At 37.8% G+C, this 17103-nt stretch overlaps 2 protein-coding genes across 8 annotated transcripts; both read right to left on the bottom strand.

Moving 5' to 3' along the window:
- Positions 1–1032: 1032 nt before the first annotated feature.
- LOC104595523 (Tetratricopeptide repeat (TPR)-like superfamily protein) lies at positions 1033–4717 on the bottom strand. Its single transcript, XM_010256279.3, has one exon. The coding sequence runs from the start codon at positions 3633–3635 to the stop codon at positions 1476–1478; it is 2160 nt and encodes a 719-aa protein (XP_010254581.1). The 5' UTR covers positions 3636–4717; the 3' UTR covers positions 1033–1475.
- A 147-nt stretch (positions 4718–4864) lies between these two features.
- LOC104595522 (GATA transcription factor 28) lies at positions 4865–15493 on the bottom strand. Of its 7 annotated transcripts, XM_010256276.3 has the most exons (12): positions 15329–15487; positions 14819–15214; positions 13561–13644; positions 13340–13473; positions 10054–10176; positions 9745–9859; positions 6822–6881; positions 6330–6398; positions 6106–6174; positions 5795–5854; positions 5353–5415; positions 4865–5180 (listed from the first exon to the last, which is right to left on the bottom strand). In XM_010256276.3, the coding sequence occupies exons 2-12, from the start codon at positions 15095–15097 to the stop codon at positions 5118–5120; spliced, it is 1119 nt and encodes a 372-aa protein (XP_010254578.1). In that variant the 5' UTR covers positions 15098–15214; positions 15329–15487; the 3' UTR covers positions 4865–5117. The 7 variants fall into 7 exon arrangements, with proteins under 7 accessions (XP_010254578.1, XP_088744255.1, XP_088744256.1 ...); XM_088888129.1 differs by lacking the exon at positions 5795–5854; XM_088888130.1 differs by lacking the exon at positions 6106–6174 and having other exon boundaries at positions 14819–15493.
- Between the last annotated feature and the right edge of the window lie 1610 nt (positions 15494–17103).

Below are 17103 nucleotides of genomic sequence, written 5' to 3'. Positions count from 1 at the left end.
AGTGCTAATGATTAAACAAAATTGCCACCTAGTGGGTTGGATTAAGTGGTAAAACTACATTGACCTTAAACGGGTCACATTGTCTCGGGTATTTAAACCCAACTGTTGACATTTCTAGCTCCGACCCTATAGGGTCACAAGACTCGCAACCAGTTATCACTCAATCCAATCCATATAACAGTACCCTATTTTTAGTTGGTGAATGCATCTCTTTGAAAGAGAACTTTCATGTTATTTTCTCGTAGTGTTGCAGAGTGTCAAAGTTTACCTTGACTTTTAGTTGAAATTTTCTATCCTTTCAAATTTACCAGCTCAAAATGCTAAAATCTGGAAATTTCTAATTCACAATATATTTCATTATCAATAAACAGTTGTAATCTAAGTGGTGCTTATATATATATATATATATTTTGTTGGGTCTAGGCAAGGTTCAAAGTATCGATACATATTGTGCTGATGACTTCCCGATACGCCCCTCTAGGGGTTGTACCGGGTCAGACCATGGTTCAGAGGGTGATCGGGCCTTAAACTGATCCCTCTGGACCAGTTTTGATAAATAAATAAAACTTAATAAAAGTACTGATATACCGGTGTATCGGCCTGTATCAATACTTTGAACCTTGGGTCTAAGCAATCGTATGGCTATGGCCTTTTTTTATTTTAGTGAAGAAAAAGAGCTAAAGGGGCATCTTCATTGCAAGATGCATCTTAGGTGGGCTCGGGTTGGCCTTTTTCCAAAATTTGAATGGGCCCGGCCGAAAAGCCTAAAGCAGTGTAAAATGCAAACTTTGCATCACTAACCATTGCAGCCTCGCTTTTCCAAAGAAACGGCTATATAGACCATTTTGGATCACCACAAGATCAAATTGAAGAAGTAGGTCTCACTTCAATGCATATTTCTGCGACTGTCTCTCCTAGAAAATAGAAAGGTCCAAAGAAATGCTTAAGTTCACATCAGTAGAAATAAGGTTTCTCTTCTTCTCTCCTTTAGGGTGGCAAGTTTCAAAAAAAAAAAAAAAGTTAGAATCCAAATTTTAAATGGTTGAGGTCCAAACCAATTCACCCCCACATCTTTGTATTCTCCTTTTCTATGTAACATCGCCATAAATAAGAAATGAAAATTTACTTGAGAACACAAGGAAAAAAAACTCCTTTTCTTTTGGTAATGTTTTCTTCTATCTAATCAAATAAAACTACGGCAGACTGCAGCAAAATTGTATAAATCAATAACCAAACCATGGAAATATTTGCCAACCAATTTGATTACGACTTAGACAATGGTCGATTGGATGTTGGTCAATTTTAGGCACTAAATCATCTAGACGTTTCAGTCTTGGCCATGACTCGTAAAGTAGGTGTTATCAATCATTAAGGTGCTCCTGAGCAAAGGGTTGATGGATAATTAATTGGTTGAGATGGTCACTGCACAGATCAAGGGCTCAGAAGAGATCTTAAAATGATGGAATCTCTGAAGGTCACCAATAATCTCCACAAGAACAGAAGCCATCCTTGAAATGATGGAATCTCTTTGCATCTCTAGCAATTATCTCTCTTCCAACAATCCTAGAGACAAATTTTATCCAAGTATGACAATCCCCGCAAACCCGAAGGTTCTTGAAAATCCTGATACAAGTTTTCCCATTGCTGCTGCTGAGCAGTGCAAAAGCTATTGCAAGCTTTTCACTGTGATGAGACAGTGACTTCTCCTTCTCATTCTCAGCCAAGTCCTGCAACACAAATCTCGTATCTGGTACATAGCCCATAACCTTTATCTTCACCATCACTTCCTCTATCATTGCATAGATCTCCATAGACCGTGGGTGGGACCAGTCTCCAGCCATGAATGTATGTACCTCCTCATTAGCCACAACCCAACTCATTGCAGGGTTCTTCTTCAATCTCAATTCCCTCATTGTGCTTTTCATCTTCACCACTTCACTCCAATTGCCAGCTGAGGCATAGATATTTGACAACAGGACGTGAGTCCCCTCATCCCCTGGATCAAGCTCAAGCACACAATTTGCAGCTCTTCTTGCCATCTCAGCTTCCCCATGAATTCTACAGGCACTAAGCAATGTCCTCCACAGAACCACGTCTGGATTTTTTACTTGCATAATTAATTTTTCGGCCTCTTCAAGTCTTCCAGCACGTCCCAGAAGATCAACCATGGAAGTATAGTGATCTATCGACAGTTCAATTCTAGGGTTGCTATGGATGGAAGAGAAGATCCTATGGCCTTCCTCAAGCAACCCTGAATTGCTGCAGGCAGAGAGAGCATTGACATATGTGACATCATTTGGATGAAGTCCCAAATCAGGCATCCTATCAAATAATTTGAGCGCTTCATGTCCATATCCACCTTGGGCAAAACTGTAGATCATGGAGTTTACAACCACCACATCGAGTTCAACCAAACCATCAAAAACCAATCTAGCTGTTTCGACACACCCACATTTCCCATACATATCTACAAGTGCAGCTACTGTAAATCTGTCTGTGTCCAGTCCAGATTTCATGACCAGGGAATGGACTTGCTTCCCTTGTTCAAACATAGCAAGGCTTGAACATGCCCGAAGAGCAGTAGATAAGGTAAAAGCATTTGGGTTTGTTGAGCTACGTAACATCTGGCGTAACATCAACAGAGCTGACTCCTCTCTACCATTTTGAACAAGACCTGCGATCTGAGCTGTCCATGTAACCTGATTTGCATTGATAGACCGATCAAAAACCTTCAAAGAATCATCAATTAAGCCACATTTGGAATACATTGCGACTAACGAAGTTTGCGAAGAAACTTTGTCCTCAAATCCGGATTTAATAACATGACAGTGTATTGACTTCCCCCTCTGCACATCCTCTAAATTTCCGCAAGCAATCAAGATGCTTGCAAAAGTGAATTCGTTAGGCTTGATACCGTCCTTGACCATGCTCGCAAAAACATCTAGAGCTTTAGCGTCTCCTCCGTTTTGGGTGTAACCGACAATCAAAGCCGTCAGCAAAACCACGTCTTTCTCCAAAACTCGTTCCGAGACTAAATGGGCATCCCTCAACTTCCCAAACTTAGCGTACATATCCACGAGGGCACTACCAACATAGACGTTCGAGGCCTCTAACCCTAAAACCACCAACCGCCCATGAGCTTTACGACCTTCACGCAGAAGACCAAGATCGGAGAACGCCCTGAAAACACTAGAGTACGTAAACTCATCAGCTATAACTCCATCTACGAGCATCCTCTCGTAGAGCATTACAGCTTCTGTGCTTCTTCTCTGGCGAATGTAAGCCGAAATGATAGAATTCCAAGTGACAATGTGCCGTTGGGGCATCTCGTCGAACAGTCTGCGGGCATCATCGAGGCCCCCACATTTGAGGTAAGCATCAACGAGCTTATTGCCTAAACTGAGGAGAGGAAAACCGGATTTGATCATGTGGAGATGAACATTTCTGATTTGGGCAATACATTTTCCCTCCACACATTGACGAAGAAGAGAAACGTAGGCGTCTCGATCGAAGTGAGGAGTTGTAACAGCTAGACCATACGGGGAGAGCTGAGATGAAGCTTCAACATTTATATTTACGAAGAAATTCCAAAATCTGGTGAGGCCAAACGCACCCTTGTTGGGACTTCTTTGCATTATCCAATAGGCGTGGCATGTGACAGATGACACGCCAGGGATTTGAATGTTTGCCAATATATATTCAATAATTCAAAACCGGATAGAAATCTGCCTTTTTCTCGCTTATTTTCTATCAAACCAAACATGGCCCAAAATGGTTCCACATCGGCTGCATATATTCAACAAGGGATAGAAATCTGACACAGAAAAGAACTCCAAACAAAATTCAAGCTTTGTTGTGTTTTTCTTATTAAGATTTTGCCAATTTCTTATTGGGATCCGGAACCACCGGTAACAGCCGAGCCTGAACCTCATTAAACAGATGCAATTATGCATAGTGGATATATGGACCCAACGCCCAAACCCGACCTATGAAGAGAGAATGGACACAGGTTTGGATGATTTGAATACTCCAAACCTGAATTGTATCCAATTGGGGGTGGTTGATGGTCAAAGCACCTCGGGTATCATGACTTTCCAGCAGCATAGATTTTTAAGATAAGAATCTAAGAAAAGAAAGCGTATGTAATTTAAATTGTAATGAAAAACGAGCAAAGAATGTAAATTTTTCTTCTATTTTTCTCGTCTTTTTCTTTCATGGATTTTTTATTCTGTTTATGAAGTTTGAATACCATAAGGTCCTTAACTTAACAGACGGCTTCAGACATTCACATATTCCGTAGTCTTCACATGCATTTGGGAATTGGGATACCTGTCACTCTTCAACTGGGGATCGAAAGGATATAACCAGATAACCACTTAACCAGCATACTAATCAACATTTTTACTATTTTGAATTGCGGCTGTTTTGGGGTCGTCTCCATCTTACCAAACATAGTATGCCACGTGGCATTAGATTAAAATGCCCAATAGTTCATTTATGCTTTTTTGGAATGGGTTGACCGAATCCGAATCCGATATTGCCACATGGTATTAGTAGAGTTTGTTACTACCACGCGCCAGCGTTGTCAATTTTAGGGGATCCTGTTCCTGTTACACACTTGCACCTGTTGCTCTATTTAGGCTTTCCCCCCCCTGGGGACCAAATTTGTTGACTGACTATTGGAAAGGAATAAGTGGGACAAAGGTCCTGCTTAGAGTCAATCGGCTTTCACATGCAAGCCTCCTATGGGCGGGGCTATGGATAACAAAAAAGAAACCTTCCACCAAATGCACAAGTACACCACAGAAAAGTAACCACAAAAAAACAGAAGACCAGGGCAAATCACCTACACATTTCGAAAGCGTAGGTAAACCCAAAAGGCATCATATTTAATATTGAATTCAATGGAAGGAGGAAAAAAATTAAAAGAAAAAAAAAAACTAGGAAATTGATCACATATCATAGATTTGAACACTGGGCTTGGTTTCCAACACGACTCCCATACACAAATAACATCATCCCCTAGTATTTTATGAACATAAACCTTCTCCAGACGTCTAATGTCAGTAGCAACCAGCAACGTACTTCCTCATCACGGTCAGGTGGCAAACATGCACTTAGGGTTCAATTTCATGGCCATTTGATGTGATGATTCCCTGGCCATCGCTACCCATGTCGGGCTGTAAGAAAGCAGAAAGCTTAGTACTAGCATTTCAAGCCCAACAGCCGAAACTCTTTTTTTTATTTTTTTTATTTTTTTGTAAAACAGCCTCAACACATTTTTGGTTTATATTCGGATATTTTTCTTCCCCCTCTCTATCTGGAGGGGGGGGAGGTGAGGGAGGTTATTACCTGTTCATCCAAGTTGGAAGGAATCTCTATTTCAGAGGCATTTGCAAGATCATCTAAGTTTTCCTGCAGTTCACAAAGAACTAAAATGAAAACTCTTAAAAGCCCCTTATAAAGTCCTATTTGTGCTAGCAAAGAGCATTCAACAGACTTCCATGAGTGGCATACTATTAACTCAACAACTCTAGAACATCTAGTAAACAAACAATGAATAAACAATTATGACAACGTTATATAAAAGTATATCCTCAAGTGCCAGTTTAATTCTAGTGTAAGGCTTGTAAGGACTTGCAACGCCCTATTGGACAGAGAGGTTGGAGGTGCCAGTCTTAAAATTGTTTCATAATAATATCATCCATTGACTAATGGATTTATCCATCCATACGCAGTAAGGTGGTCATGGTTCTTAAGTTCTAATTTCCAGGAAACAGTACACCTGCTCAACCTGATCAACAGAAGGATTTCCAATCTCCACAGCTAAAGGCTTTATCTCCTCTGGGCTTCCCTGTTGTTTAACAAATAAATAGAAGGAACTCAATAAATAACACCAATTTGAAACTTCAACTTTCAGTCCATATGAGGAACTTCATATACCATTCATGCAACCCCATACTCGACTTTTTTTTAATCCACCAATAGCATTTACAGAAATCTCAATAACCTAAAGCCAAAACTTAAATGAATTTTTCCATAAAACTGCTACTAAAAGCTATCTATAAAATTGAAGATGTTCTAATGACAGGAACTGAAAAATACCTGGTCATCCTGGTTGACCAAAGGATTCTCACTTCCTGTAGTAATCCTGGGAAGATCCTTCAGAGTTACCTGAAGATCCCCACATTATAGTGTGGATTAAGTTAGAAAAAAAAAATAGAATGATTTTCACTGAACTTTTGATTCGCTGCATAATTCTCATGCCAAGAATTGCCAAATTTATCAGATTACTGGAGATAAGACATCTGTAATTAATTTCAAGATACCTGCTCATCCCGGTTGGTAGAAGGATTTTCGGCTTCAATGGGCAATACCTTTGTTTCACATGGAGTTCCCTGTAAATCCAAAATATCAGAGGTCAAATTATTTGGACCAGAAAAGTATTTTTCTCATTTGTCCAGGATTATATGATTATTTTCCCATGGAGAGCCTTTTAATGCACATGTATGAAAATCTTCAAGCCCCCTATATCATTATCATATATCGAAGTTGACAATATAGAGCTGTCAGATATTGGCAAATGAGAATCAAGCTATATTATGTGCTGAAAGAAAAACCAAGTTTAAAAATTTATTAGCTATAAAATAAAAACTAATAAGAATATAAGCTGCAAGACAAAGTCCCACATTCTAGCCATCCATGTGAAGCCAGGTAACATTCAAGACTACTTAAACTAGGGCATCAATCATGTTGATTGTTGGCCTACAACTTTGTGGGACATTTAAACAGAATGATTAGTTGTTTCAAAGAATACTCACAGGCTCATTTTGGTCAAAAGAAACATTCCTTCCTCCCTTGGACAGATCTCTCAAAGTTCCCTGCAAATCCAATAAATTGCTGAGCAGATGTAGAAAGTGACATCATCGCTCATCATCTAAGCTTTATACAAACTATATGGGGTCAATTACATGAATCCTGTTTCGCCAAACTGTTCTGTTTAATGTGATATCCATTGTTAAATTATGAGCACTAAAATTGTTTCTTACCATTTCAAACCATGTCCTTTTTGGTCTGTCCCTAGCCCTTCTAGCCCCTTCAACTTATAAATTATTGCCTTTTCTTGTGGGTGCTGTATATGCACATGACTGAACCATCTAAGTCTACTTTCTCTCATTTTATCACCTATTGGACTTACTCCTAGGTTCCTTTGAATGACTTCATTTCTGGTCCTAACCTTTCTAAGTTCTCAGTTTTTTCCACTCATCCATCTCAACATACACATTAGAAAGTTATATCAGAAGCAGTAAGGTGTTAGTGAGAAATTTGGATATCAAAACAAGACATGATTAAAAATGATCACAATCAACTCTGTTTATTGAGTAATGCTAGAAATGATGCTCCATTTATAGCAGAAGGTGCCAAATGGTAAGGTCAATAGAGAAAAAAATCTCCAAATTTCTTTTTTTTTATGATTAAAAAAATCTCCAAATTTCTGTAGTAAAAACAAAGGAAGTTTTTGAAACTGATCACAAACATCCAATTCCCTGCCTCCAATTCCAACCTTCATTGGAGCTTCACCAAATTGAAGGACCTTCAGCACCATGAAAACAGAAGTTTCATTTCTAATTATACTTTTCAAGGCACCAAGGCTAGGCAATGGGTTTACTTTAAATACAAACCTTGAATCCTAGGTAATTCCCTAGGTTACATAACAACCAGCAACCATCTTTTTTTTATCAATAAACCAGCAACCATCTTTCACTAGTAATTATCTTCATGAATAAAATTTACCTTACCTCTTTTCAAAAAAAAAAATCAATAATCTTTCATGAAAAAGCATAAATTTCATATTAAAATATGGAAAATCAATATACTTTTGATTGGTAACATGTAAATTTACTGATTTGAAAAAAGATTTAGATATATATACAATCACTTTGTCCCAATCACCCCAAAGTGGCAATCTGTCCCCCTCTTTCTATCCACTAAAGGCTCAGTTCAGAAAGGGTACAAATACATACAAATAATACAAAAATATAAGATTTTTCCCTTTACATATTTGTATTTGTACTCCTTCCAAACTAAGCCAAAGTGTTTGAAATCATGTTAAATATAAGACCTGTCATAGGAAATCAACATAATCGTGAGAAAAAAAATAAGAAAGAAAAATCAGAAAATACAGGGGTTGAGCCCCCCCCCCCGGTTTTGTCCTAGCACTGTGTAGCAAATAGCTAAGCGGTAAGCACTTAACTGAGGCAACCTCCATGGTACCCTGTTTCTTAGGCATAGGCCTTGACAATTATGTTTCTAATAGCAGCAAGCATAACTCATGATCCAAATCATGAACCACAGTTGTTTCAATTTGAATCTTATGTCTGAACCCCTTTTTGCAAAAATCATATGATTTCTGTCTGAATCATATGATTTGATTCATGAATCTTTTTTTTTTTTTAGATGTCTAGATTTGATTCATGAATCTTATAATATTTACATATGCAATTCAAATCAAGTGTTTCAAGGTGGACTTGTTTTAAAGGCCTTACTAGAAAATGGTTGTTTAGGTTATTTATGACCTTTAGAAACCATATTGAGTTCATTTTCCATCATAAGTAGGTTAAAGAGCTATTGTACATGAGTTACTTGACTTTAAGTCAAACTTGATTATATTATCTTAAGCCTCTTGTGTGCAAGTGGTAAACTCTAGTGCGTTAGGCAAATATATGGTAGATATGGATTACAAATAAGGAAAATCACTTTTCTGTATATATTTAGATCTTTTTTTTCGATAAGCATATATATTAGATTTTTAGTACATATGTTTTTAATTTTTTTACAAGTTTGTAAGAAAACAAAAATAATCTTATGACTTACGAGTTACAATACTTTTACAATTTTTAGAACATTGGTTCCAAGAAATAGAACCTTATCAACTTAAGGGAAGAGAAAAGGATGGCTACCTTCAGATTTCTGAAAGCAAGAAAATGAATTTCCTCACTTCAAAAATAAGAACTCCTAAACAAATATTCTAGTAAAAAGAATACCTGGCAAACTCGGGGATTTTGTTTTTTAATTTTTACTTTTCCAAAAAAGTAGATAAACCAAGCTTTCTACATTTCCACAAAAAGAAGGAAACCTGGGAATGTTGAAGGTACCCAAACATAGTCTGGAATCTAGAGTTAAATTTAGAGTTTATGGACTAAATCTAAATAAAATAAAATAAACACAATATCGTATCCTACTATCCTTAAACTGCGAAAGCCTCACAAATTAATCATGCACATAACTCTGAATAGAGTGGGATGTGAAACAGGAATTATGTAACCAATGAAATATGGTTGGGAAAAGGTTTTCTTCTTGTTGTAATGGTATCATGCTCACACCTTCATGGGAAATTGTTGACCATGATATTTCTGTCCATGTCACAGAAGATATCCCTTTAATAACTAAGGTGACAATGAGTATTTCCACCATTCTTTTTGTACAGAAGAAGTGTTTCCTATTTTACACGGTAGTTACAATTTTTGTTTTGACCATGATATTTCTATTCCATGTTCATTTGTCTATTCCATAAATCGTCTTCCTAAATGATTGATCAATGCATGCTAAATTGTGCTTAAAGGAGAATAAGCACCTGAATCAGTACCCGTGCTAAGCCATGTCCAGTTGTGCAACATAAAAGAGTCACTTAGTGAACAGTATAAAAACAGTGCACTGATTCATAGGTTGCCAATGTATACCAACCTTGTTTGCCCACATAAGGCCACATGCATTGCAAAGGGATCTTGGACCAGCTGGCCCACGACGCATTGCTGGAGTGGACTTCTCACTAATGCCACAGTGTTGACATCTCCGGAGACTGATCGAGTACGCAAACAAAAGATTGTAAGAATAGGTGGAAAACTATTTCTTTTCCTTTTTTCCCCTTTCCCAATTTATTTTATAAAGGCAGGCATACTTACATCCAATGTCACCAGTTTAAAAGCTCACACGTCATGATAATTATTTTTAAATCAAGAAACTGATGAAAGCAAAATCAGCTTGAAAACTCACACAATTTCTGGACGAGGTGTACCATCATCCTGACCCTGTGAAGGATCCCAACTTCCAGAGGCAGCTAGCCCTTCTTTGTAACTCTCCTTCAAGGATGCAAATTGACCATTCTTACGATGCATCCTGCCAAAGAAACAAATGAAAAGTATGTCGCAATGATAATATCATGCAAACACCAAACATCTCAGATTGTATTCAAGTAAATTTAAGATTCATTATAACAATTGAAAATCAAGAGTTTCCAGAACAACTGATATATTCTACTTTCCATCATACTTTTTGTCTTGCATAGTTCAACAAAGTATGGAAGATTACATGAACCTAGAATTGTAAATGAGCAGAACCAACTTGGCTTATTCATGACTCATCTAATCCAAGCATGAACACCACATTGTTTGTTTGCCTACATGAACCCAAGACCACCAAAGTTTATCTTGGCCTGTTACTGGTAATATGACTTAATATATATGTCAGTGATTTAGTGTGTGTGTGTGTATATATATATGGGTTTATATTTGTAAAATATTAATGATAATATAATCTTTCTCATATTTTGTTTTTGTATTTAAATGCTTACTGTTAAATGCATTGTCAAGACTAGCTGAGCTGAGGCACTGAGACTGGAAGGGATTCCAGATCTCATTGGGAAAGGATTCCAGGAGAGATTTCATCATATTGTGATTACTCTTTTTTATTTATTTTTTAGCTTTTATAATTTGTTAATCAACTATTAGGGTGAACACCTTGTTTGGCTAGTCACAAGGATCAACTACCGCCATCATTGGTAGTAGACTCACCAGAGAAGAATGAATGATCTCACTTTCATTTTTTTAATTGATGATAACTGATCTGAAACTTTACTAATCAATTCAAAGAGATAATGATAGTACAAACATGGGAAAGAGTGCACATGCACTCCCTAGAAATGACCCAGAGGGCAAGCTTCTACTTTCCATCCTCAACAATAATGAGGTGACCCAATAATAATTAGGAGAGCTACACCAAACTCAATACTAAAACTTCAGTGGAGATGTGCCAAAGAACAAAGCCTTCAACTGAGACATGAAAACAAAGAAAAAACTCTTGGCTTTGCAGTCAAAGAAAATAAACCCAAAGGCAAAATTTTATTCTCAATCTCAATGTCCATTACAGCAATATCATGGAGCATATATAGATCCATCTCTTTAATCTAAAGACATCTAAGCACTCTCTGTCTCGTATCTGCAGTTGAATGACTTCAAAACTTAGTACTCCTAAAAACCTACTAGCAATTGATTTTTCAACTCATTAAGAATGTTTACTAAGGAAACAAGTTATAAAACTAATATTTGCAGAGACAATCCTAAAACTACTAAAACATCAATTCAAAATCTCAAAGTATCTTAATTATCAAAAAAAAAAAAAACTCAAAGTATCTTTAAAAAGTCACATCACAAGACTCGTTGGTTAACCATAAACCATAAACCATAAACCATAAACCATAAACCATAAACCATAAACCATAAATTACTCAAACCGGAAATAACTCACCCAATTAATGTTAGAGCCACACAATCTTGGTCTTTTGGGGAAGTAATTAAATAATCTATCAAATGAAGCAAAATCTAATATTTTGACACAACTCTTTCTAAAGGAAACGAAGTATTGTTTTGAGAAGATGTTTGGGTTGGTGAAAGTTCCCTTAGAGATAGGTTGCCTCCTATCTATTCCCTTTTCAGAGAACAAAATAAAAGTGCTCCCTTCAGTTTATGTTGACAATTACTGGGATCTGGACTTGAGGAGGGGTCCAAGGGACTCGGAAATGGGGATGGTTGATGAATTGGTTACTCGGTTTGGGACAATCTTCCTGGATCAATCATGTATGGATAGCAGAACTTGGAAACCTACTTCGGTCCTCTAACTTTGCAGCGAACTTCCCAACAAAGGAGGTGTGGTGTAGCCCCGTACCTCCAAAAATTTGGTCTTTTTGCTGGGAGGTGATACTCCAAAAAATTAATACCTTGGATTTATTGCAAAAAAAAGAGGACAAGTATTTGCCTTTCACTCCTTGTTTGTAGTCTTTGCTTGGGTTCTGGTGAGTCAATGACACACCTATTAATCTCCTATCCCTTTGTGCTCTTTATATGGTCCCGGTTCTCTTCTCTCTTTGATTGCAGGTGGCCCCCGCCTCCGAATGTGGTGAGTCTCTTTGGTCCAACTTTTTGCAGGCAACCGAAGATATGTGGAAGGGTTATGTGGAGAGCTACAAGAGCAGCTGTGTTGTGGTCAGTGTGGGACAGAAGAAACAATAGAATCTTCAAAGGTGTGTTTTGTTTAGATCCAAGGAAGAATTAGTGAAAAGAGAAACCATTAAGGCCTCATTGGTTGAAGTCAAGTGATTTGTTTAAGGACTTCTTATCTGAAGACATTTGCAGTAATTGGGTTGTTGTGGCAGTTACAACTTCCTTTAAGCATGCGGTACATGAATTTCGGTCCCCACCGACACAGAAAACGAGAAAGCTTAACTTTGATGGAAGCTCTATAGGTAATCCAAGCCCATCTGGACATTCATCAAAAAGAAATCCAAGCCCATCTGGAATAGGAGAAGCATTCAAAGATGGTGAAGGCAAAGGAATTTCTCTTTATTCCAGACCAATAGGAGTGGGAGATTCTTTAAGAGTAGAGATCATGGCTTTGCTTCAAGGAGTAAGATTAGCCAAACAATTGGGGCTACACTAGATTGAGATAGAGGGAGATTCTAAATTGGTAATTTGGTGGATGCAGACAGGATGTCTGGGAGCATGGCCGCATAAGGGAAATTTTTAGTTTAACAAAGGAGGTGAGTGCTTGTTTTAACTGGGCAAGAAGATCAGCTAATGGTTTAGCTGATACCTTAGCAAAACAAGGGAATGTGAGGGAGAGTTTGTACTGGGCAGTGCTGTAACGTATTTTGATTGTTGCTTCAACTTCCTCTACTAAGGGTTGACTTCTATACTTTAAAATTTCCTTAATGAAGTTACTGTTTCCAATACACACACACATACACATATATGGTGATGGCATACATGAGCCACCTATCAACTATTTTTCCAAGTAGCTATATGGCCTCAACTTTGAAACCCTTCTGGAATTATGACCAACTAGATTTTGTATTAGTGACCATTATTGTAATTAGACTCATAAGACTGAGATACTTATCCACATTGGCAGTGTTACCCTACTACACAAATTACTGGCTATTTACAGAATCCAATAAATCCATGCAACTGCAACAACAGTTATAAGATAAAATGTTGATCAGACTCACCTCTGTGCAACCTCTTTCCTTACATTGTATCTAATTTTCTTGTCAAAATTTCTTTCCTTCCGCTTCTCACGAAATCTAACCAAGGATGCAATTCTCCGTGAAAGATTTGAGCGTCTTGGAATATCAACCACACCCTATAGAAAATAACAGGTAAACACTGAACATATGCACAGATTACAGAATAATCCAAATCTACAATGCATGCATGGCTTAATAAATACCCTGTTGCTCTGATAAGATAATTCGATACTAGGAACACCAGTAGGTATATCTCGCCCTCCCAAGAGCAATAATACTGCTTGAACCTGTTAATGGCACAAGCTAGATGAGTAACATCATCATTGTTTAAAACTAAATAGAAAGAACCACAAGCAGCAAACATAATTTTAACCCATTTGAGTCATAAAGATTAAGCTCCCAAATTAATATTCTTTTTGATTGATAAAACTAAAAAAGATATTTTATTAATGAATAGAAGCCTAAGAGACAAATTAAAAGTAGAAAGCCCCAACAGGTGATACCAAAAGAAAAGTTAAAGCAAGGTGGAGTGTGTGTGCGCACCTGTGCACGTGTGTGTAGTTAATTAACTTATGAGTCCAATGAAAGGAGGGGTTAAATCTAAATGTCTAAGACCTTACCTGATCTTGTACAATAGTCTCTAAGAACCACCAACTCTGCACTTGTCCCTCACCCATCCTATCATAACCTATGAGTCTCCACTGTTAAGTATCTCCAATAACCTAGGGGCTTTGTTTATTACAACATTGGGGTAACTTTGTTTACTGCATTATATGGTATTTTTCACGGAGACTCATTGATTGGTTACAACTTACAAAGAACTCCTGTCTTAAGAAAAGAAAGGAAGGAATAACAGAATTACCAATACTCAGGCATTAATGTTAATTACATAGCCATCATAACCTACTCACCTATATTTTAATATTTAAGGAAGCACTGTACACCATGCTTATAAGGTGAAACATAATACCTCAAATATTGCATATCTAAAAGGTTCTTTAATGCTCCTCCCTCCCCCCCGCCCCCTCCCCTTTCGCTCAATTTATAATAGCAACCCAAGAATAATTTCCTTTACATGAAAATAGACGGAAAAAAAGAAAGCAACTTCAAGGTCACGGTACGTATCTATGTGATGGTTTAGTAACAGAGAAGGGTTTATACCCAATTTCTGAAAGAGACAAAAGAAAGCATACATCACCCGGTAAATGCATTGAGATTATGTTTAAAAAACTGTACGTAAGTGCTCGAACTGGAAATCAACGAAAAGAAAAAAAAAAATGGAGAAAGAAAGTCAAAAGCAATCTGCAGGATACCCGTGTAACATATGACGCACCAAAAGGCGGAACAGCGTCATATTCGTACAAACGTAAATGAGAAACGAAAACTCGTAGCTGTGAATTTTCAATTCCAGTAGAAAGTGAACTGTAATCAATCACGGAGAGAAAATGAGTAAAGACTTGCCTTTTCCGGCGTCACCGCATGGAAAACATACACTTCGCCTTCGAAGGAAAGCGTCAGCTCACTGGTCCGAGACACCATAGCAAGACCATGATCAACAGGATTCCCGGAATTCACCTGAACGTCATCGACATCATCCATCGTATCATCACCCCCGGCACCAATTCCATCAGCTTCGTATCCACCATCGTCGTCATCGATCTGAATAGGGATCTGCATACGATCTTCATGGCCTCCATAAGGAGGAAGACTTTGCAGTGGTTGTGGATTCACCGATGCCATCAGTCGAGCATTACAGCCTCGACGATAGAACAGAATTAGCAACAAAAGAAAAACCAAAAACCAAAAACCCTCCTATGCAGAAGAACAGAAACGAAACCCTAGCCCCAAGTTCATGACCTGCTTCGTCGCAGAAACATAACCTGTTAGAATTCTTCAAAACCCTAAACCTAAATTGAATCAAAATTGCAGGCTTCAAACCTAACAACAAGATTACGATAGCTCGGAAAGTACCCCAAAATAGCTAAAACTTGCTGATTATGCCCCCTTTCTTCCTTGGAGCCAACCCCGTTTGAGCTCTGATGAGACGCCCAAATTTTTTGGATTTTTTTTTCTTTTTTTTTTTCTGGTTACCTCACTAACTGGAGAGAGAAAGGAGAGAGAGAAGAAAGATGGTTATATGTACATCCTCTTATACAGGAGTTAATATTTATAAAATCTCGAGAGGAGATCATCTGGAGATACACAGCACACTCAATTATGCGATGGATAACGTCGCACAACCGTCCGTTTCTGATCAGATCCCTTGATGGACTGTAGGACCTACAAGCTTATATCGTCACGTGACGGTGTCAGAGCTGTACCGATGTCCATCAGTAGGTGCACCCCCATCACATGTCAATCTGACGGTCATGTGGGGTCTATATAGAGTGGCAGACCATCATAATCGGACTCGACTAAGATTTCCAAAGTGGTCTATAACCGGTGCGAAATTACGAAAATGGGCACTCATGCCCTTTTGTTGGTAGTTAGAAAATCCGAGCACGCTTCGACATTGGTCCTTGGAATGGAGGCTGGACCGAATGGATATATGTTTGTTTTGCTTTCCCTTTGTTTTTTAAAACTGTAAAATCGTACGACTCCCCTCCTCTCTCCTCTCTCCTCCATGTGGAAGTTGTGGAGTGGGGTCCATCAAGAGGAGTTTGTTGGATAAGGAATCAACAAAATTTAATGTTCTATAACGATCCAATCCAACCGGTTGGGTCTTTTGTGGCAACAAAGATTTAATAAATAAATAAAAGAAAAAAAAGGTTGGAGCAAAGGAGGAGGAAGACAAAAGAGAGAGGATTTATTAATTATTATTTTATCATTGGAGGGGTTGAAATTTGAATACATCCAAATCAAGAAGGGATTTGTGAGGTATCCAACATGGTACAGAGAGAAGCTCTAAATCCAAAGCAAGAAATAGTACATTTGAGAACTGTCTTTGGTCTTTGCCTTTTTGTTAACTACAGCTGTGTAATATTTGAAGGAAGAGAGCTTCTGAGTTCTATTAATCCTTTTTAAAAGGTGTGCAATTTTCCAGATATGTTTGTACGCTTGTACATGGCACAGGAGACCTTTGGGTTGGTTACTGGTTTCATGGCGGAAAGGAATAAGCTTGTAGGAATGTTGACAGTAATCTGAGAGGCTCCGTCGCTCTCTGGTTGCCTCTATTGGGCTAGACCAGGCATTCCTTTCTCTCTCTCCTCTCTCTCTGTTTTCTTTTTATTTTATTGCGTGTGGATGATTGGGAGAGATTGTGATTTGGGAAGTTGTCGTTTTGGTTGAACTGTCGATGTAGATATATAGAGGGTCGCATCAAAATGACAAAATCTGTTGGGGAAAATGGAGATATATTCTTTTCTCTTTTCTATCTCAACTACAGTTTGTCTCTCACTGTGATTATTTGAACCACATTAGTCCAATATATGTTCTGTTACTAGAATGAGAACGATCAGTGTTTAGTTCATTATTATATCATAACCTTTTTAAGAGTATATAAATCATTCTATATCATCATCCTCAATTGCAACTCTGCCATACAACCCACATTCAGCATCAATGAATAAACAACTTATTACCTCTTAACAAACTGAAACTACATTGTTTTTGTTATTAGAATGATCCATCTCAGTGCATCATTATCATCCCTCCTTTTTAACAATTGATCATATATATATCATCATGGACATTATGTCCACAACAGTGTATTAACATGTGTATATTGGTATCTTGACACCGCCATC

Source organism: Nelumbo nucifera, chromosome 5 (genome assembly GCF_055504915.1).
Source record: "Nelumbo nucifera cultivar China Antique chromosome 5, China Antique-T2T, whole genome shotgun sequence".
In the NCBI taxonomy this organism is placed as follows: domain Eukaryota; kingdom Viridiplantae; phylum Streptophyta; class Magnoliopsida; order Proteales; family Nelumbonaceae; genus Nelumbo; species Nelumbo nucifera.
This window is presented reverse-complemented; position numbering and strand designations above follow the sequence as displayed.